This window comes from Cajanus cajan, chromosome 5 (assembly GCF_000230855.2).
Source record: "Cajanus cajan strain Asha chromosome 5, NIPB_CcT2T_4, whole genome shotgun sequence".
Lineage (NCBI taxonomy): Eukaryota > Viridiplantae > Streptophyta > Magnoliopsida > Fabales > Fabaceae > Cajanus > Cajanus cajan.
The window spans coordinates 289,058-311,700 of record NC_138521.1 but is presented as its reverse complement, the minus strand read 5'-3'; the positions used below and the strand labels follow the sequence as shown (position 1 = coordinate 311,700).

The following is a 22,643-nucleotide window of genomic DNA, read 5'->3' as shown; positions in this document are numbered from 1 at the left end:
TAGCCGCCGCACTTGAATTGGAGGTTTGGTCAACGCGTAGAAGGAGCACGTAGACATCGTCTTATTTAAAGACCAAAAATATATGGGGAATGTTTCTAATCTATTTTTTCCATATGTTCAGTCAATTAATATCTCTTATTCTGATCAAGGACAGAAAATGCATTGTAACTATAATCAGGCTCGTCAATGTACATCACAGATTCATACAACCTATCCCTATACTTCCAAAATTATCAAAATCAAATTGGCGCGAGTATGCTTTTGAGGCCGCAATAGAGATATCAACAACTCTCACAGGAATATTGGAGCCATTACCAACGTAATTGTTGCGAGCATCTTTATAAGGACGTGGAGCGAAGGCCCAGCTGTGTCTTTGAATGGGTCTCCCACACTGCCAAATTAATCAAATCTTTCAGACTTACAAAAAGAGTGAACCAACAGAACGATAAATCATTAACACGTAATAGAGAAGGCAAACACTATTACCAAATTAAAAGCATTTCCAAAAACAAACTATACGGAGCCAGTTTTACATCAGCAATTAGCCAATCATAGAACTCAAATTTCATGCTCAATGACAATTTTGGGAAAAGCATTCATGCTATCTCCCACACTGATTATCCGGTGCAAGCGCTGGAGGCAATGGCATTAAGGCGCTTGTCAGAACAGTGACAATGGGTTAGCAGCAGCAGCCAGCAGGTGGCTTGGCATTGTTGCAAATAGGGAAACATTAGCATGTACGATAAGCCTGAGCTGGAGCAACATGATGATTGCGTGAAGGTAAAGATAGAGGCGGTGTTAATGAAAGAGGGAAGCATAATGAAGATTATGAAACTGCTCTGATGGTTGACTGCACATTGAGGCCACAGGTCAGAGCCACAATGGCAGTAATGGCATTGCAATTTGCAACAGACACATGAGCATAAACATGAGAAATTGTAAACACCCATCCACCCCATTTTGGGGTGGAATAGAGTGGGGGAGATGAAGGGAGAGAAGAAATGATAGATTTGATATGTGATAGTTGAGAAATGTAGAGGTAGATAGAAAAAAAAAAGATGGAAAAGAGTTAAGAGAACCAGATATATGTTTATAAGAAAGGACTCCAGACACAATAACCAACGCTGCTAGACAACGGAAACATGCCACAGGTATATTATAATAAACACCAACCCTAGCCACTAGCTGAATAGTGAAAATGTATCGATGAAACTTTAGAGCAACTGCAAGCCACGTTCCAGATATAAAGAAACAAAAACCTAATTAAATTATTAAAGTGACACAGAGACCCACACGTCATAACTATAATAATGGCTGATGACATGCTAATGACATTACTATACAACAAAAGTAGCATAAACAGTAACTTACGTATCTCCAGTTACAGCTGCTTTGTGAGCCTCACTTCCCTTGCCTCCAAGAGCTCCAGTCTCAATGTACTTCTTTGCATTATCCCAGGCACCACCAGCTGTGTTCAGAAAAAGTGCCATAAGAATACCAGACACTGTTGCAAACATGAGAAAAGCAGCCACAACTTTAGCCCCGAGTAAAGGATGCCCTGTATAGTAGCCCAAAACTCGGAACAGAAAACCTGCAAGTGGGAGAAAAAAATAGTAAAGTCTGATGGCATAAAAAATATTTCATAATAAATAAATATAAGAATATAGGCCTTTTTTTTCAAGAGTTTGCCCAAGAATTTTTTGCATGACAGAATTTGACAGATGATTTAGGGGCATAAGGAATAATTATTTATTACCAACAAAACTAATGGAACAATTGAAGGTATTAAGCGAGGGCAGAATTCATAGTCGAATAAACAAAATATTCTAATAGAAATGCTCATATATGAGAGATACAGGAACTTCCCAAAACAAGTTCATGGGATTAAAGGATTTCAAAGTAATATAGTGTCCTCCATCTAGGTAGGATTTGTAAAAATATGTGCAGTACATACCCACGAGTCTCACCAATACATGATATATATTTTAAAAGGTTTTGTCAGCGGAAAGTTCATAAGATATCTATAATTTGTTCCTCAAATGATTACAAACATTTATTTACTTGCCATATGATTGAGCCTATCAAGAAATTATGATGGTCACATGATGTGACATGATTATGGTACAACAAAAATTTGCATCACTGTTGCCATTCTCCCCAAGTTTCCCTGATGATAATATATGAGAAAACATGTGCAATTAAAAGTTAACCCACCAACTACAATAGGTGAAATGATTGCCAAAGCACCAGGTTTTATCATCTCTCTTAACGATGCAGATGCTACAATAGCAACACAGCGACCATAATCTGGTTTCTCCTTGTAATCCTGTCAAGAGCATAAACAGCGGAAAATAAAGGAGAGAAGTTCAAAACCTAAACTGGCATAAACAACATTACTTTACAAACCCAAACTCACCATTATACCAGGCCTCTCAATGAACTGCCTTCTCACTTCGTTAACAACCTCTTGTGCAGTTCTGCCAACAGCAGAACAGGCCCAAGCACTAAAGACATATATAAGCATGGAACCTAGCAACCCACCAACGAAAACTTCGGGAACTGCAATATCAACCTACAATTCAATCATAAGATGCAATTTAGAAGAACGGTGAAATCTGATGAGACACAATAGTAGTAAACTAGTAATACTAATTATTAGGATGGTGACTTAAATATGTTTAATCCTCAAAAAATGCCTACATTTTGGTTTTAGTTATTTTTAATCTTTCAAACCAGTCCTTATATAGGCTATTTCTTCCCAATGCAATCAATCCGTTAAATCTCCATCAAGCTTGAACATTTTCTTCTTGTGTGACAGGACACTTGTTAGCCACCCTGGACATATTCAATCTAAGTAAGAATACAACAAAATTGTCTCTGGATGCATGTAGTTTTGAACCCAAAAATTTAGAAGAATGGAATGGACAGAATCAGACTAGAGGATCTATGTGAAAGACACCACTGTGGTGTGATGAGAGATTGAAAAGAAGAGGTGAAAGGCACCGGTGGAGAACACAGAACATGAAGAAGTAGTCATATAGCATATGCATTTCAGCATGGGATGCAAGCATTGGATACACGTTTAGGTGTAGGAGGACAAAAAAGTTGAATTGAGGAGTGAGAGTTATACTTAATTTTAAGCCATTTTAGGGAGAGAGGAGTGGGGGGTAATCAGTTTCTGGAATAGCAATAGTAGTAGGTCAGGAGATTTGCTGGTAATCAGTTTCTGGAATAGCAATAGTAGTAGGTCAGGAGATTTGCTATGTGGATATAGCAGTTTTCATCTCTGTAATTCTTTGATAATAAATTATTTTCCTATTTCTATTTTTGGTTCCTGACAGCTTGAAACAGAGGTGATCTTGTCTTCAGTCCCAGAAGTTATCTAACAATCAAGCTTGATGGAAGATTAATAGGTTTACATTGGGAAGAAATATATTTTATTAGGACAGGTTGGGAAATTCTAAAATGTAAGGACTGAACAAATTTAAGCCTAATTAGGTGGGAGCTAGTTCTGCACACCTGTTTAAAAGGTTCCTGAGCAAATGAAGAAACCTCATCCATATAAGCACTAAACAAAAGGAAAGATGCAAGAGCGGCAGAACCAATAGCAAATCCTTTGGTGGTAGCTTTAGTTGTGTTTCCAACGGCATCAAGGACATCAGTTATCTCTCGGACACTTTCAGGCTGGAAACAGGTTAATTGTCAGTACATAACGACAAATTTCAAAAATAACACTATGGACCAAATTATTCTGGCAAAAGCTACCTGCTGACTCATCTCTACAATTCCTCCAGCATTATCAGCTATTGGGCCAAACATATCCATTGTAAGAATATAGGCAGCAGTGCTAAGCATTCCCATTGTTGCCACAGCTGTGCCAAACAGCCCACCAGTTGGGGTTCCTGTTTCATCTACTAATCCAGAGGTGTGGCCCAGCCAAAAAGCTGAGATAATTGACACACTGATGACAAGGACGGGAAGCGCAGTAGATTCCAGACCCAAACTAACTCCAGCAATTATATTAGTCCCATGGCCAGTAGAGCTAGAAAGGGCTAATATGCGCACAGGCTCGTGCTTGTAGTCAGTATAATACTTGGCAATCCAGACAAAAATGTAAGCAGTGATAATACCAACCAACCCACACAAAGCAAAATTGAACCATGCTGAAGGTGCTTGCTCAGTGTAAAGTAACCACCGGGTAGACTGCAAAGTAATTCAATTTAAAAATTAAGCAGAAAATATGGTGCAACAAAAATTTGAAAAGATTGAAGATAAATTGTTGCAGTCCTAGTTGGAAATTACAGATCTCAATGACAACAAATTACAGCAATTGGAACAATGAATGCTTGGCCAATCCAGACAGCATAGAAAAGCCAAATTAAAATATCACAAATGAAGATTGACGACTATTACCAAGCCAAATGCCACAACAGCTAAAACTATTGTAAAAGAATATCCTTTCTGAAGAATTGTCATTGGATCTTCCACAGGAACTATTACTCCAGTTTCACGTGTACCCCTAATGGAAAATATTCCAGCTGACGAAACTACCAGATCGAAAGAGTGAACAACAAGAGGAAACAAGATGAAGCCAGATGGATCTAAATCAAAAGAGAAAGCACCATGTTAGATGAGCATGCATACAAGTCTGATAACAAAATGGGGTTTAAAGGAACTAGATGAGGTAAGGTGCTTGCCTGCAATTTTACAGCGTTGTGCCATTGTTCCGCCAAGTATCATGGCACTGATTATTTCAGCTGCTATACTTTCAAAAAGGTCAGCACCTCGAGCAGCACAATCTCCCACATTGTCACCAACCTAGAAATCAAATCAAACCAGTGTGATACAAATGGAAGCACAAGACCAGAAATAGTATAAACAGAAAGAAACAAAAGCACAAGTCAAGGAAATTATAAATATTAAGCAGTTCTTCTCATTGAGCTGATGTAATTCTGCAAGTATCAATCAATTTTACAAAAGAAAATCCTGTACGTTTATATCATTCAGTTAATAATGGTTTTCATAAAATTTTCATAACAATATTTTCACTATTCTCTTGCAGTCTTGCCTTGAAGCTAAATATTAGAGTTCTTAAAAGAAATTGAAATAAAGACACCTCATGCAACTTCTTCCCTATTTATCGAATATTTGGCAAAACCAAAAATGATCATAAATTTTTTGAGAAAATTTTACTATCTCAGACAAATAAAAACATGATTGTAAATATTCCAGTCTTAGGAACTTAAAATCACAGAACACCATCAATTGCTTGAGTTATACAGATGACTTATGGAAAATATATTCTCTTGTTTTTCTACATGTTCACCTAGCATGATAAGGCTTTTGTTGTTGTGTTTCCACCTTTAAATAGCACCATGAAAAACATTGTGTAATTATTGTAATTTAAACTTGAATGAAAGCAAACATGCTTTTCATTTTACTCATAAAGATAAAATCTTATATCAAAATCATTTCCACAAAGTATCCTCTAGCCCAAAGAACATTAAGTAGTAATCAACTGACACTTAGATGAAATAGTCTTCAATTTTAATGTGTGGACAAATCAAAACAAATTAAACAAAAATAAAAACAATTACCAGATCAGCAATAACAGCAGGATTCCTAGGGTCATCTTCAGGTATTCCCTGTTCTACTTTTCCAACAAGGTCTGCTCCAACATCAGCTGCTTTTGTGTATATTCCTCCACCCAACTGAGCAAATAGAGCAACAAAGGAGGCACCGAATCCATATCCAACTAGAAGAAGAGGCACTGAGGGAAAACAAGAATGTTCAAGAATCAATCACCAATAAAAGAGAGAGAAGGTGAGAACAGACAAAAATTAAATCTTGTCATACTGTCAATATACCAATTTGGTGAAATCAACAATAAATATACCTTGATAATCGCAATCATATCATCTAAAACTTATTTCAGTCAATTTAATTATTCCCTCTTCAGTTCAGTATGATACAAAAGTTAAATAGAGGATATTTAATGAGAAAAAAAAGGACATAATTTTTATTTTACAAAAGGAATTATTTATGACCTCAAGCAAATCCTCACCCAACTTTAACACCTTAGCTATTTTTTTTTCTACAGTTTGCAAATGTACTCAAATAAAAATTCACCACATTATAAAAACTTATCAAATGGAAAAATAGCTTGAAAAGATAATGACGAAACATAAAGAGAACCCACCCATGTATGTTCAACAATAAGAATATTCAAATTTCAAACATTAAAAACAAAATTCCATTTATGATAACAAGTTAGGGGGAGAAGTCTACACATACAATCAGTAACCTTCATTGAACCAGGTGAGTCCACTCCCAACCAAACGTAAAATGTGGCATAAAGGACTGCTATACCAATTACAGCCATACCAACAACAATGATAGCAGATAAACCACCTGCACGAGTAGCTACCTGTGCAAATTCCTTCCGGTTAATACACACAGTGAACTGTTCATAGTATTCACAGAAACTGATAATAAATTAGATGGTTTAACCTGCAATGCCTCTCTTGCAGACCGTCTTGCAGCACTAGAGACTCTGACATTGGCCCGAACTGATACCCACATTCCTACATATCCAGCAATACCCGAACAAAGGGCACCTAAAAGGAAAGCAGCTACAGTGATGTATGCAGAAGTTGTCCTGAAACAGGATGTAAATGACAAATAAGACCGAGTAAAAGGTACAAGAAAAGATTCAAAGCATATATAGTCTATGACATCACCTTCCCAGGCCAGAAGCTTCCTGTTGAGGAGTTGTACTGCGAAACAAATATATGCAGAGAATGACAACAGCAAGCAACATGGCCATCTTGGATATACTCCCATACTGGGTCCTGAAAAATCCTTCAGCTCCATCCCGTATAGCATCTGATATCTAGAAATCAATATGATAAGCTCAGGACAAGAAAACAAGGATTCATGGTGATGTGATCCAAATGTCAAGCAGCCATCACAAAAGACATTATAGATCTACAAAAACTTTAAGACAAACTGTTTTCATGCTAAAAGCCTAAAACAATAATTTATAAATTTCATAGTTGAATTAAACCAAATAGTTCCACAAACCAGGCTCATTGCATGAAAGCACAATAACAAAAAGGTTCCAAAAGCTTGCTATAGTTGTGTTCATAAAAAAAACATCTCTTGGTATTTTTCACATTTCAGGATATGCAAACAAGAAATTTTCAGAGGTTATCTAATGCCTATCTGCTCCTAGGTTTATATTTTCCTTTCTTCATTAAAAATAAAAAGGAAACTTAGTTTTGAAAGAATGATTGTTGCCCTCCTCACCCCCCTCGCCCCGGCCCCACCCCAACCAAAAAAAAAATCTAGATTGACATGATCTTCTCATTTTTTTTTTTTCCAACAGATGTAATTATGTAAAAACAGAGAAAAACAATATTGATTTATAGAAAACTGATAATTAACCAAAGGATAAACTAAAATTTGGTCCTTAGACTTGACACTGCTTTTCATTTTAGTCTTTACAAAAACAAATACCAGATTTTGGTCCCTACATGAATTTTTTTTTTTGCTTTTTATAAATTAGTTCCTACCCTTTGATAAAGTTATAATGGTGTTAGAATTATTCATGTAGGGACCAAAACGAAAAACACTATGTTAGGTGTAGGTCCAAAAATGTAGAATTCTTTTCTTGTAGAGATCAAAATAAATTATAAAAAAAATTAGTGTAGGGACTAAAATGAAAAATGGTGTCAATTACATGGGACCAAATCAAACACAGTTATAAGTTCGACAAATGGAAATGATCAATTCATAAACATTTTTTTCATTGAAAATTAAAAATAAAATGTTGAGTTTTTCATGTAGGGATTAGGGACTAAAATGAAAAATGGTGTCCAAGTTTAGGGAGCAATTTTTTTAAAATTTAACCTTAAAAAAATATAAACAACCTGACTGAACTGTTCATCTTCACCAACGTGAAGAGCTCCAAAGCCAACAATTACTCGGTCACAAGAAGCCACCTAACTGATTTACACAGAAAGTTGATGCAGGAGCAGGATAAAGTGGGTCAATTATAGTTATATTTCTTGGTTCTTAGTTATTTACAGTTCAAGTTAACTCCAGATCAGAACTATGATTAGGATTTACTCTGAAGCTATGTTTGGATTGACGGAAATGGAAAAAATATTAGTTTCCATTGTTTTTAATTGCTAAAATAGGGATGGAATGTATTTCATCTGTTCCCCTCTCCCTACCCCCTTCTCCCCCCCCCCCCCCCCCCCCCGCGCCCCAAAAAAAGTGTGGTTACAGAATGGAACCAACTTATATTTTACAGACGTGTGGCATAATTACCGTAATCAGTACATTATTTCCCCCCTCCCTTTATTCTTGTGCAGACTGGTTTCACTAATTTCCTGTAATTAGGGCAGATTGAATTTTGTATGGATTTTCTTAGATTTTATTCCATGCAAGCCCATAGTTAGATACATTAGAATTAGCCTGTATATTGTACTCATCACCTGTACTATTGTCATCCTGCAATAATATTCAGAAATTATTTTCTCTCTTTTCAAGTTTTACTATTCTCATTAGCCTTCTGAAACAAAGAAATGGAAACTTTCCTCCTTTCCAACGTAGAATATCATGGTAATTTTGTTCCATTCCAACCATCGTTAGATATCAAAACATACCCTAAAGGCCAGTTAAAGTTTTTAATCATGGTTTGTATCCTATAAAATGGGGTTTAATGACTATCTATATAATAACAGAAGATAGAACAGTTTTTATCTTAAAGCATGGGTTTTCTTCTGTTTACCCAAATTATGAATCAAAAGGCTGGCCCCTCTCCTTCTCCTAGTTTTCTCTATATATGTTGCATAGTAGTACAAACTACAAAGGATGATAGGAATCAGTAAATACCTGAACCATTTCTGGAGGGCCCTCATCCTTTGCGAGCACCCACTTTGTGAGATATAAGGCGAGAAGGAAGCTGAGAATACAAACAGAGATGACAAAGACAATGATCGGAGATGTACTTGCTCCGACATAAAAGATAGCTACCAAGGCGAGGAGCAAAAGAAGGAAGAGGACACGAACATTTATGCCGAGCAGAATACGAAATATCTGAAGAAACATAGTTAGTATATAATGAGGGGAAGGGTGAAATTAGAGAATGAAGAAAAAAGTTTACCAGTGGGGTGTAAGGTTTGGTGCGCATGTTGGGGAAAGTTCTTGGCCTATCCTGGTAAGCCCCCAGAGTACCGGTCTCCATGTCGTCATCCATCATTATAGAATGGGTGGAATTGACCCTCCGTGCCACAGGATAAGGGTTGTACTCACCTCCTTGGGGCAAGTCACCCCCTGAACCCGGTCGCTGAATTTTGAATTGCCTTTAACACACACAAGGAATGCTTCGTTTGCGTTTTACTAAGGGAATCGCAATCCACCAGTTGTTCGCTTCGCATGCAACGCCTTCACTCTTCAGTATTACAGGCTAGGCTACACAAAATAGAATATGCAATGCGTAAGATGTAGATCCCAATTCCCAATGCCCAATGCCCAATGCCTATTCCTCCGATTTACAAAGGAAAACAGAATTGCATAATAGATCTGCTACCCAAAACGTAATATTCATAGATCTAATGCTTACTTGGGGTGATGAACCGGAAATGGAATTCGCGTTTAGCTTCCTGCCTGCCGTTGTCCACAGTCACAGCCAGAAAGCGTGTCCTTTATTTACAAACAGAGAGAGAAAGAGAGAGATGACTGCGTTTTTTAATTTCGCACTTCCGCAACTCATAATGGAATCAGTCCACTTTTTCTTCTTATTTTTTTTTTCTTTTCCTATTTCCTAAACACCCAATTAACATACTGTCAGCTATATCCAATAACCTTACGACATCTCATCCCAACTGCATTCTAATTCGCCACTCTTATCATAACTACTTCCATATATGTTTCTATTTCTTTTTACCGTTTTTTTCTTTTTTTATTATTATTATTATTATTAACTTTAAGGTCTAAATTATAAAATTTTATTATAAATTATGATTAAATGCTATATTTAATTCTTTCACCATTATGTTAATTAAGTATAACAATTAACCAATTCATACTTATTATTTGTGATAAACAGTTTTTCCTGCAAAATATAAAATATTTTATTTAGAAATTAAATTTACTCAACTTAATTTAGGCAAATTTAATAATATATAGTTCAGTTTAACAAATACATCAAACTATTCTCTCTTTTATATTTTTCTATATATAAAAATAGTTAATCACCTATATACTACCAGTGTAAATTTTTTTTATACTGGCAGTCAATCAGAGCCGTTAACAGTGTCTTTTCATCTGCTCATTTAATTAAATGAAAATAAAAAAATACTATTAACGGCTTTGATTGATTACCAGTGTAGTGTATATAGGTAATTAACTCTTATAAAAAATATTCTATCCAAAAAAAAAAAAAAAAAAGTAAAACAAATGATGTATGATTTTTATTCACAAAGTGCAACCAACATAATTAAAAACGCATTGGAGAAGGTCAACTATACTTGTCAAAATGAAATAATATTATTATAAAATTTTATGTAAATAAGCTATTTTTATTAATACAACTTATTACGTAATAATTAAATTATATATATATAAATAAATTCATATCATTAATCTTTCACACCAATCATATTTATCTGATTTCATTTAGTCTAAAGAATAATCTTTATCTCAAATTTTTATTTAATATATTATTATCATCATCTTTTTTTTTTTTTATTATTATTATTATTATTATTATTATTATCACCAACAATAACATTAATAATAACAATAATAGTAGTTATAATAATATTTATAATGAGATGAGTTATTAATATTATGATTTATAGATCATACTTATAATGATAAGAAAAATTACAAGTTTTCAATGAAACTATGAAAATCATTATTTTTTTTAATGTTATATTTATATTTCAATTCATTAATTTTGATTGATAAATTATAATATAATTTTTTTAATATACCAAACAATAATTTTGTTTATAAAGATATAAGGAATGCATTAAAAGTAAATTATAATTGTTTAAGTAAATTATAAATTTTTTTATTTACCAAAAAAATAGTTTAAAAAATACAATGTTAAAAAGTAAATTAATAGATTTGAAAAGTAAAAAAAATATTTAAAAAATAAAAATTATTGTTCATAGTATATTAAATTATAAAAAAAAATATTCGTGTTTTCAAACATAAAATAAAATGTTGTACGTAAAATTAATTAGCGTTAATCAAACTCTACATTTATTTTCTATCATGTTTAGTCTTTTGTTGTTGCTTAGCTTTTTCAAGGATTTTGTGTTTGTACATTTATTTTTATCTTGTTTTAAAAAATATATTGGTAAAACACGTTTTAATTGAATTGATATTCACTTATATCACATGCAAATTTTAAGAATTATGTTGCATATAAATAAATATTCATTTAGTCAACAATATTTTAACCATTCATAGATAATTCAATTTCTCAATTATAAAAAAATTGATTATATATATATATATGAGGAGAGATTCATTTACTTCATTCAATAACTTATGTTCTACATCAAATTTCAACAATCCAACGTTGAATTTAAAATTCTTAATGCATAGATCAAATCTGCAAATTTTTAAAAAATTTGAAAATTATTTAATGTTTCATTTCATTAATTCAAATCAATGTTTAAAATAATTTTATGATTATCCATCAATTTTAATTAATGAAATGAAGTATCAAACGATTTTCAAATTATTTAAAAATTTGCAGATTTGATCTATGCATTAAGAACTTTAAATTAAATAGTTGGATCGTTGAAATTTAATGTAGAACATGAGTTATTGAACAAATCTCTCCTAAAATAAACAGATCTTTCCTCATATATATATATATATGGTTACATAGAGTAAATAAGTGATGGAAGACTATCCTTGAGACATCATATAGGGTCTATCACAAGGTCCATGGCTAGGAGAGTAGAGGAAGATGAAGAACACACCACAAGGTCCATGGATTTTGGGCTTTCTCCTTAACTTGTTGCTTTCTTTTCCTATTTTGCCCTTGTATTTTGGGGTACATTAGATATTAGGATTTTATTTTGTATTTTTATTTAGCCTTTGTATTATGCGGCAAAATTAGCCTTAGGATTTATTTAGGGACTTAACCTTGACTTGTAAATTCAAAAGTCCATTTCTTTCATTTTCTAAGACTAAGGGTACTTTAGACTTTTTGAAGAGATGAGAGCCATTTCATTTGGGCTGCATCTAGGGTTAATTTAGGGTGCATTTGGGCTTGAAATTTTCTGCCAAATGCTCCCAAGAAATCGATGCTCTTCTTTCTCTATAAGTACTCTAGTCCCTCCACCTTGTACTCACTTTGGAATATATGCATTTTGAGTGAGCCTTGTTGCCTCAAAAGCCTTCCTTAGTCTCATAGGACTCCACGGCCACTCTCCTCTCCTCTCTACCCTAGAGTGTGCTTAAGTCCCCTTGAGTGGCCTCCACCATCCCTTGGTGGAGAGAGCTAGCCAAGAGCACCAAAAACACCTTCCACCCTTCCTCTTCTATTTTCGCCCACTTCACCTCCACCCCTCCAAATATTTTGTTTTACCACCCTTGAGGAAACATCCAGCCATATTCCTTCTTCCTAATCCGTGGAGAAACTTGGAAGCTAAAGAACACACCATGTAAGGAAGGAGCCCATCAATAAGGGGGAAAATGAAACCAAACAAAAACAAGAATTATAAACAAGTAAAAGTAATATACATTGCATCAACGTGCAATATTAAAGTCAAGCAAGAAGGAGGAGTTTGCATAGCACCAATTCTTGGTTTAACGCAGACCCTGTTTTAGTAAGAGCATTATTAACACAACCATTTCTTTTGCATAAGTGGTGGACAGAGCATGTTATTAATTGATTAAGTAGCCTTGTATAATCATGATCTCATTCGCATAGAAGTGATATCGCACCAACTCAACCACAAATAGAGAATTTAAATAACAAATTAGTAATGATAGTATTGAAGCATTGACTCAAGTTTAAATTTAGCTATTAGTTTTTAAGAGTAAAACCAGTTTGCGGATGACAAGAGTAAAATCATCGGTGCACCAAATATCAACGTCGAATCAAACCAATAATCATAAACATACATATATTAAGCTCTAAATGTTTAAAGACTTGAATGCATACGGTTTGAAATTTGAAAGAGTTAAATACATATGCTAAGAAAGTTCAAAGACTAAAAATAAAAATTCATAACATAAATTACTTATGCTGAAGCAATATGATTCAAAGAAATCATTGAGGAGGAAAATCATTTAGATAACGCTGAAGGTGCAAATTATACATCTTGTCTACCATATAATTATAGTGTTGTTGGTGTTCATCAATCTCTTGCAATCGACGATCCATACACTGAATGACTGATAGGATATCAATATTGTTTACCTGTACATGCAATTGTGTGGTGAAATCTTGGTCCTCTGTCTCCTCTTCCTCTGCTTCAGGTTCTACCTCCTTAGGAACAGGTTGTTGTTGGGGTACATCAATTAATGACTGCAAGGGGAAACACCATGTGGTTTCATCCTTGAGTGTATAGTGTCAGTTTGGTAGTAAGTGATTCACTCCAATTTGGCTAATAATGAAATAAAACCTACCATCATTATCCTTAGTAATACACTGCATTGCATAACAAGTATTAAAATTAATGCTTCTAGGAGTTCCGGTATCCTACAAATGGTCCAAAAATGAGGTATAGCCTAAATTTTTAACAATTGTAGTTATCAACCCCCCATTGACAATATTACAAAATCTAGTGTTTGAAATGTTTTAGAATTGTCTAGCCAAATATGCACCAGAGTTGATCTTCTCATCCTTATTTTTCATCACTGCCCATATAAATAATAAATCAGTTAGGCGTACCAACTACTCTTTCTCCTATATCCACTCCTTTTCAATTGAGTGTCATCCTTCTTCAGTTCCCATGGCTCCAATTTTTTTCTTTTCTTAGGGCGTCCTGGAATTTTCTTTGATGGCGGTGGAAGAACATCAGTTTATCATGTCTTGGTCTACAGTTGTTGTCCATTTACTGAATATATCATTGATTGATATACAACTTCATATGTCACCCTCTTGTAATATTCTGGCACAAACTCCTTTGGATCCAAATTCGTATACCTCATACATGATATAGCATGGCAGCGGGGCAACCCTGTCAACATCCACTTTCTATAGCTCCATTCCTAGATTTGCAAGTTGATAGTATATTTATCTCCTGTCAAGTTAACATTTTTAACATAAAAAACTTGCTCTCCAGCCCAATTGAAAACAATATGTTAACTAATTATATACCAAAAATGGGTTAATTTAAACAATTAAAATGCTTTAAAATATACCTTGGTATCCACCATTTGCTGAAATTACTTTCCATTTCAATCTTCTTAAGTATTTTAGGAAGAATGTCTCCTTGATGTAATAGGATATTTTTTCCTATTTTTAGCCCATCTGTCCATCAAGTACAATCGAATGTCTTCTAACATGGTAACAATTGGCTTTCCTCTAGCCTCAACAATGACTGAGTTAAAACATTCACTAGTGTCATCTAGGCCACTTAGTAATTCTTTTGATTCATATTCTTCATCAAAAATACCCCTACCCACGGAATGGTTTTTTTATCTACTCCACAGTTGTCACCTTTGAACAAGTCATCATTAGAATCATTATCTAAATCGTCATTTGAATCATCATTACCAAACGCATTAGTATCCTCAACTGTAGGGTCTTTAGTAGGCTCAATAGTCTTCTTAGGCCTACCTTTCTCCTTACTGCTACAACTAGGTTGTTGTTCAGGTACTTATTTAGGGACAGGTATTTTCAAAATGATTCAATATATCTAACTCACCACTATTAGTAACATATCTTACTTCCAAAGGTCATTCAAACCTATCCACCGAAGCATTATGTCTAGGTTTAACAGGTACCTCAAATAAATCAATATCTGAAATTTCTTCTTCATCGGTATCACCTAAATGTACGGAAGGATAACTATAATAACTATCTTCACTTTGTTTGTCATCACAAACATCATCACCCTTTCTAGGCCCAATTTCATTACCCGTAACAGCCTCAAGCATACTTTCATCAACAACAACAATCCTAGGCCAACTCTCAACCCTAGCCCCACACTCATCAGCAACACCACCCTTTGGCACACTCTCATCAGCAACAACAGCTCCAGGCCCATTCTCAGCCCTAGCCCCACACTCATCAGCAACACCAACCTCTAGCACACTCTCATCAACAACACCACCCTCTGACACACTCTCATTAGCAACATCACCCTCTAGCACACTCTCATTAGCAACACCACCCTCTTGCACACTCACATCATTAGCAACACACCCAACCCCACAATCAACACCAACATCAGCCTCTATCCCAATCAGCCCATCAACAAAAGGTCCATGCCCACTGTCATCAATAACTACATGGCCCATCATTTCTTACAATAGGTGATGGTAAACTTTGTATAATTTTAGGTTCAAATGTTGGATGTTCGACATATAATCTAACATTTCCGAACTTTCTTGCTATCCTTATTGTACCTGTCTGGAGGATACACCAAATCTTCTCGTACTCTGAAGGCCGAACGAGTGGTCCGATCCAATGCGAGTGAGGGGTTGGTACCTGCAAAAGGCACTCCAACGCTCAAGTCAGGACAAGCACCAATATCGAGGGTAATTAATGAACAGTGACGTTACCTTTTGACCTGAGCTATTTATACTGACATTTATGGGCCCTGGACCCCATGGGCCCTGCAACGTATTTACCGTATTAGGTAATACACCTTAATCATCTGATTAACCCCTAATCACGGGTTAAGAGCAATGAGTAATGATAGTTCGGTCCTGGTGGCCGATTGCCGTTCGGCCACCAAGTACTGCCTTTCGGCGGCCGACCAAAGGTGGCCGAATGCCCCTACCCGTACACTGCCCCCCAGCCTTGAAGGAAGGTGAGGCTTTCTTCAAGGGTAGAGTAAGGACGGTTGCCAGGGTGAAGCGAACGGTCGCACAATAGTAACCGTTAGATCTTGGAGATCGAACGGTTACATTTTCTCTTAAATCTTGAAATTTCCCGCCTCTTTTTGAGCTTATAAATAGGTTGGGTGGTAGGGCCATTCACACGTATTGCTCTCATCCGAATTGAGGTGGCCGAACGCTTGAGAAGCCGATCCGAAGAGCGATTGTGATTTTGAAAAGAAATTGGTAAGTTTTTATCGTCATGTCTAACGCTTCATCGAGCTCTTCGGTCAGCAGTTCTAGGTCGTCTGCGTCCGAGGGGTCTTCGTCCAGTACTTCGAGTCGTTCTAGCATGGTTCGGTCCCCTACCGATGTTGAAAGGCCGAATGGAAGTCTTTCTTCGTCGGGAGAGACTTCTACTAGTGGGAGCGAAGAGGTCCAACAAAAGACAAAGCGCGTATCAAATCGGCAGCGGTACGGTCCGTCCGAAGTGCCAGGTTATGAATGGGTAAACGGGGAAGTGACTTCCTATTGCTCGCGTTACCGAGACACGGGCATGATCACCAACTTGTTGGACTACACCAAATGCTTGAATTTTAGCGCCGCCGAGGAACCCTATCCGATAGGGGTTCGGTCATGCCGGAATAATGCCTTTCCGAACCCGGATATGGTTTGCCTGGATCAAAGTGGTGCGAAGATGGAATCGTTTTATATGTACGACTGCCTCTTTCGGGATCTCAAAGTCAAGCTGCCGTTTGATGAATTTACTATGGGGGTGTTGAGGGTGCTGAATGTTGCCCCTACTCAATTGCACCCGAACAGCTGGGCGCAATTGCAAGGTTTCAAACATTTGTGTAAGTGTGTCAACATTAAGCCTTCTCCGCTCCTCTTTCTATATTTCTACTCGTCCCGGCCTTCTATATTGGCGAAGTGGCATTCCTTAAGCCGAATAGGCGATCGACTACTATTGGATAGCTTTACTTCATCGTACAAAAATTTTAAGGCTGGATTTTTTCGAGTGACCATCAGGCCTAATGGACGACGCTTTTTCTTTAACAAGGACGATAAGCCCTTGTTTCCTCTGTACTGGACTCGATCCCCCCGGCCGTACGACGTAGTGCCGAAGAAAATGCTGACGACCGAAGAGCGGGAGGACTTGAAGTTGTTGCTTCGTCTTCCTCGGCGCTTGCCGACTAGGTCTTTAATTAACTTGGTTGAGTCTTCCCGTTGGTGGAACGACCTGATAGGTATGCTATTTGTCCTACTCCACTCATAAACTTAATTCCTATTGATTTTTACTCAACCCTTCTTGCAGGAATCATGGTTACCAGTGGTGCCGATGAGCTGGATATACGCCACCTACTTGCTGCTCGGGTGAAGCAAGTTCGGCAATCCGGGGGGGTAGGCACGTCGGCTGCTGCATGCACCCCTCAACACAATGATGGTGATCGAATTCCCCCCTCTCCTGAACGCAAGAAAAAGAAGATCAAGAAGGGTAAAGATGCTGATCGGGGCCGTTCAAAAAGAAAGAATTCTGGCGAAAGGCAAGAGCAAGCCAAGAAGGCGAAATCAGTTCCGGAAGCCTCTCCTAATCGGACCGTGATTGTGGTGCCTCCCCAATTAATGTCTCGGGCTTTTCTAAGCGATGACTCTTCGGCCGAGGCAGTGATTCAGCCAGACATGGTGTCTCCGCCTGGGCAGGAGTTCTTGGCTACCTTGGATGTGAGGGCCAAATGGAGACTTTTCTGCGAGGTACAAACTCGCACCTTGGCACTAGCTCAACACCTAGCTATGGAGCCTATCGGCGAGGTGATGCTTTTGAAGCAAAGTCTAGAGCAAGCCGAGAAGACTGCGGCCGAGGCGATTGCGGTGAATGAAGGACTGACGGCCAAAAACCGAGAATTGTCGGCCGAGTTGGATGCTGTTCGGCGAAACAATGACACTCTTCGCCTAGACCTTCAAAAGGCGGCTAATGAGGAGCGTCGTCGACTGAATGAAGCTGAAGCTGCATATAACCGTCTTAAGGAGCAGGCTAAGGAGAAGATTCTTGCTCAACATGAAGCCGGGTTTCAGCATGCGGTTCGGCAGGCTAAACATTTCGGCCAATTTGAAGAGGGCTTCGAGTTTGATATGACCCAAGATTTCTATCAAGGGTCACTGATGTCTTTTGCCGATATGCCTCAGGGAGCCGATCCAGATGCCACTGAACCGACTACTGCCCCCCAGCCGGAAAATGATGTTGAAACTTCTGAGAACACCCTCGACGAGGAGAATCCCGAGAACGAGAATGATGCCGAGGGAAGTCCCGAAACTGCCGTTCAATCTGATCCGCCCCAAGAGTAGCATAGTTTCTGATAGCCTGTTGCGAGATTTTTCAAGGCACATCCTTAGCCGAGTTGAACAACTCGGGAGGGAAGCCTGTTGCGAGATTTTGAGGCACATCCTTGGCCGAGTTGAACAACTCGGGAGGGAAGCCTGTTGCGAGATTTTTCAAGGCACATCCTTAGCCGAGTTGAACAACTCGGGAGGGAAGCCTGTTGCGAGATTTTTCAAGGCACATCCTTAGCCGAGTTGAACAACTCGGGAGGGAAGCCTGTTGCGAGATTTTGAGGCACATCCTTGGCCGAGTTGAACAACTCGGGAGGGAAGCCTGTTGCGAGATTTTTCAAGGCACATCCTTAGCCGAGTTGAACAACTCGGGAGGGAAGCCTGTTGCGAGATTTTGAGGCACATCCTTGGCCGAGTTGAACAACTCGGGAGGGAAGCCTGTTGCGTTGATTAAGTAACAGAATCGAAAATTGGGCTTGTAAGAATGGAAGAACTGCATAGATTTTTATTAACAGGTGCCTCGTTAAAAACCTTATCGGCCAAAACCCCTTTTCACTTTTTTACAAGGGGAGAAAAGACCGAATAAGGAAAAGAGTACACCATCTATGTATACAAGGTCTGATTTACAACAAATATTAACTATAATATGTCTTCAGATGGGATGCGTTCCAAGTTCGCGGAATGACCTTGCCTGAAAGCTCTTCCAATTTATATGCACCGTTCTCCAAGCTATGCCGAATCCGAAATGGGCCATCCCAATTAGCAGCCAACTTTCCTTCTCTCGGATTACGCCTCGCCGATCCTTGTGCTCTCCATACTAGATCACCTTCTTTAAAACTTCTTTTGATAAGATTGGAATTAAATCTGCGAGTCATCCTTTGCTTGCAAGCCTCAGCCGTGATTTCTGCTTTTAGACGAACCTCGTCCGCCATATCCACTTCAGCTTGGAGAGACATATCATTGGTATTTTCATCAAAATGCATTCTCCGAAAAGAAGGTTCTCCAACCTCCACAGGTATCATAGCTTCGGTGCCATATGTCAGCCGAAAGGGTGTTTCTTTAGTTGTGGATTGGGGCGTGCACCGGTAAGCCCATAGAACTTCCAACAATTCCTCCGCCCAAGCTCCTTTAGCGTCTCCCAACCGTCTCTTCAGTTCGCCAAGTATGACTTTGTTTGCTGCTTCGGCTTGCCCATTGGCTTGTGGATGTTCAACAGAGGTAAATCTGTGCTTGATACCGAGATCTTGTATGAACCGATTGAGTTTCTGATCGGTGAACTGCAGACCATTATCGGTAACAAGTGCATATGGAATGCCGAAGCGAGTAATGATGTTTTTCCATAAAAATTTTTGGACATTGGCAGCTGTGATACTTGCAAGTGGCTCGGCTTCAACCCATTTTGTGAAGTAATCCACAGCTACCAATAGAAACTTGCACTGTCCTTTGGCTATCGGGAAGGGGCCTAGAATGTCCATACCCCACATCGCGAATGGCCACGGCGAACTTATGCCGTGCAGTTCTTCAGCCGAAGCGTGGATAAGGTTACCATGTCGCTGACATGACACACAATGCTTCACAAAGTTTACACAGTCGTCCTTGAGAGTAGGCCAGTAGTATCCGGCTCGTAACACTTTCGTTGCTAAAGTCCGTCCCCCCGAATGGAAACCACATATCCCTTCATGCATTTCTCTCAAAATGTAGCTAGCTTGTGCCTCATCAACACATTTCAACAATGGAGTCGAGAATCCTCTCCTATACAAATCTCCTCCAACAATAACATATCTAGCGGCCTGCATTCGGAGCTTTTTAGCCGCTGTTGGGTCCGATGGTAGTGTGCCCTGCTCAAGATAATCCATTATCTCGGTGATCCACGTACGAACGGACCGCTCCACTGCCAAACATTCGGCGGCTACCACACTTGGCGATTCGAGGTCCAAGTGAAGTGTGGTTCGTAGTTGTCCAGGCTTTCTGGTGCTGCTTGCCAACCGAGCCAATTGGTCCGCTCTCGCATTGTGTTCCCTTGGTGTGTGTTTTACTTGAACTTCTTCAAACGTATCGCGCATTTTTTGGAACAAATGATAATATTTCAACAAGTTTGCATCTTTTACCTGAAAATTATCATTCACTTGTTCGGCTACGACCTTTGAATCGGTCCAGCACTCCAGCCGGTTGACACCAATTTCTTGCGCGAGTCTTAAGCCAGCCAATAACGCTTCATACTCGGCCTAATTATTTGAAGCTTTGAACACAAACCGTAAGGACTGTTCTAGGATTAATCCTGTTGGTCCCTCCAAAATTATACCTGCCCCACTCCCTTGATTGTTTGAGGAACCATCCACGTGTATCGTCCATACAGTATTAACAAAATATCCTTTCGGCTGCAATTCATCAACGAAGTCCACCAAGCATTGGGACCGGATGGGTCCCCTAGGTTGGAAACAAATATCAAACTCCGATAACTCAATTGACCAAGCCATCATCCTTCCTGCTAACTCGGGTTTGCGTAACACTTTGGCTATCGGGCAATCAGTTCGAACAATAATCTGATGACTCTGAAAATATTGCCGAAGGCGCCGAGCAGTGTGAACAAGCCCGAGTGCCACTTTTTCCAAGAGCTGATACCTTGTTTCGGCTTCCTGTAACATACGACTGATGAAATAAATGGGCTGTTGTCCCTCCTTTTCTTGAATTAAAACCGTACTTATTGTGTCATTCGAAACACACAAGTAGACCACAATTGGTACTGCCGGATCGGGCTTAGATAGGATAGGTGGAGAACCAAGACGTTCTTTTAAAGTCTGAAAAGACTTCTCACATTCGGCAGACCATTCAAACTTGTTCGCTTTTCTCAGTAATTTTACCATAGGTTTGGTTACTTCAGCCAAACACGGGAGGAATCTTGACAACGCTGTAAGCCGACCTGCTAGCTGCTGAACTTGCTTAAGATTCTTAGGGCTGATCATGTTGACAATTGCCATACACTTATCAGGATTAGCTTCAATCCCCCTAACCGAAAGCATGAAGCCAAGGAATTTTCCTCCTGACACTCCAAACACACACTTCTCCGGATTAAGCCTCATATCATACTTGCGCAACTGTTTGAATATTTCAGAAAGATCCATTGCATGCTGATCAACATTTCTGGATTTTACCACCATATCATCCACATATACCTCCATGTTCTTGCCTATCTGATGTTGAAAAACTTTATTCATTAGCCTTTGGTACGTTGCTCCAGCGTTTTTCAACCCAAACGGCATTACCCGATAGCAGTAATTAGCCGAATCGGTAATGAAGGCCGTCTTTTCCTCATCCCGGGCATGCATGGGAATTTGATTGTATCCCGAATAAGCATCCAGGAATGTCAACATTTCGTGTCCCGAAGCTCCATCGACTAATCGATCTATGTTTGGAAGTGGATAGGCATCCTTAGGGCATGCCTTGTTGAGGCTTGTATAATCTGTGAACATTCTCCACTTTCCATTTGACTTTTTTACCATGACCACATTCGCCAACCAAGTGGTGTAATGAACCTCTCGAATGAATCCGGCATCAAGCAATTTGGCAACCTCTGTTTCAACTGCCAGCTTTCTTTCGGTCCCCATTTTTCTCTTGCGCTGCGCGATTGATTTTGCTTCGGCACAGACTGAAAGCTTATGACACATGACTTTTGGATCCACTCCTGGCATATCGGAGGGTGTCCATGCGAAGAGATCTCTGTTCTTCTTAATAACCTGACATAAGGCCGAGTGGTCATCTTCAGAGCCTTCGGCACCTATGTACGTGACCTGCTCGGGACGTGAGCCTATCTGGAATGGCACTTTAGACTCAATTGGTTCCACCCTTTCTTCATTATTCATTCTTGGATCAAGATCTAACACAGCCTCCCCTACTAGTGCCGAAACGTTCACAGCATGAATTTTGTTGGATTTGGATTTTCTTTCCTCCCTCGGCTCAACACGCAAACTAGCGTAATAACATTCCCTAGCAGCCTTTTGATCGGCGTGAATTGTAATGATATTTCCTCTGTCTGACGGGAACTTCATTGCCAAATGTGGCGTTGAAACAATAGCTCCTAATGCATTCAGGGATGGTCTACCGAGTAGGATATTATACGAGGTATTAGCTTCAACGACAATATACTTTACTTGGATCTCTCTGCTCTCCTTTTCGTCGAAACAAAACCTTGTAAAAAGTTTTATGTATCCCTTGGTGCTGACTCTCTCTCCTGCAAAGCCAACCAATGGATCATCATAAGGAAGCAACTCTTTTTCCGAGATACCCAA

At 38.5% G+C, this 22,643-nt stretch overlaps 2 protein-coding genes across 3 annotated transcripts; one reads left to right on the top strand and one right to left on the bottom strand.

Annotated features, from left to right (window-relative positions):
• Window positions 1–81: 81 nt before the first annotated feature.
• Window positions 82–9,791, bottom strand: LOC109807940 (pyrophosphate-energized membrane proton pump 2). Of its 2 annotated transcripts, none has more exons than XM_020370687.3 (15): window positions 9,632–9,791; window positions 9,173–9,480; window positions 8,902–9,105; window positions 6,741–6,892; window positions 6,511–6,658; window positions 6,295–6,427; window positions 5,598–5,770; window positions 4,698–4,818; window positions 4,414–4,601; window positions 3,766–4,203; window positions 3,520–3,684; window positions 2,417–2,572; window positions 2,215–2,326; window positions 1,372–1,591; window positions 82–391 (listed from the first exon to the last, which is right to left on the bottom strand). In XM_020370687.3, the coding sequence occupies exons 2-15, from the start codon at window positions 9,266–9,268 to the stop codon at window positions 292–294; spliced, it is 2,406 nt and encodes an 801-aa protein (XP_020226276.2). In that variant the 5' UTR covers window positions 9,269–9,480; window positions 9,632–9,791; the 3' UTR covers window positions 82–291. The 2 variants fall into 2 exon arrangements, with proteins under 2 accessions (XP_020226276.2, XP_020226277.2); XM_020370688.3 differs by having other exon boundaries at window positions 9,173–9,475; window positions 9,632–9,788.
• A 6,185-nt stretch (window positions 9,792–15,976) lies between these two features.
• On the top strand, window positions 15,977–18,717 carry LOC145958169 (uncharacterized). Its single transcript, XM_083074664.1, has 2 exons — window positions 15,977–17,276; window positions 17,345–18,717. The coding sequence occupies exons 1-2, from the start codon at window positions 16,292–16,294 to the stop codon at window positions 18,370–18,372; spliced, it is 2,013 nt and encodes a 670-aa protein (XP_082930790.1). The 5' UTR covers window positions 15,977–16,291; the 3' UTR covers window positions 18,373–18,717.
• Window positions 18,718–22,643: the final 3,926 nt, after the last annotated feature.

Excerpts from the sequence above, each read along its gene's own strand:
- LOC109807940 (XM_020370687.3), bottom strand. The coding sequence starts at position 9,268 with ATGATGGATGACGACATGGAGACCGGTACTCTGGGGGCTTACCAGGAT. Across the intron at positions 5,771-6,294 it reads TTCAATGAAGGTTACTGATT|TGCCTCTTCTTCTAGTTGGA; the intron begins GTATGTGTAGAC and ends GTTTTCCCTCAG. Across the intron at positions 4,204-4,413 it reads CTGTTGTGGCATTTGGCTTG|TCTACCCGGTGGTTACTTTA; the intron begins GTAATAGTCGTC and ends ATTACTTTGCAG.
- LOC145958169 (XM_083074664.1), top strand. The coding sequence starts at position 16,292 with ATGTCTAACGCTTCATCGAGCTCTTCGGTCAGCAGTTCTAGGTCGTCT. Across the intron at positions 17,277-17,344 it reads TTGGTGGAACGACCTGATAG|GAATCATGGTTACCAGTGGT; the intron begins GTATGCTATTTG and ends CCCTTCTTGCAG.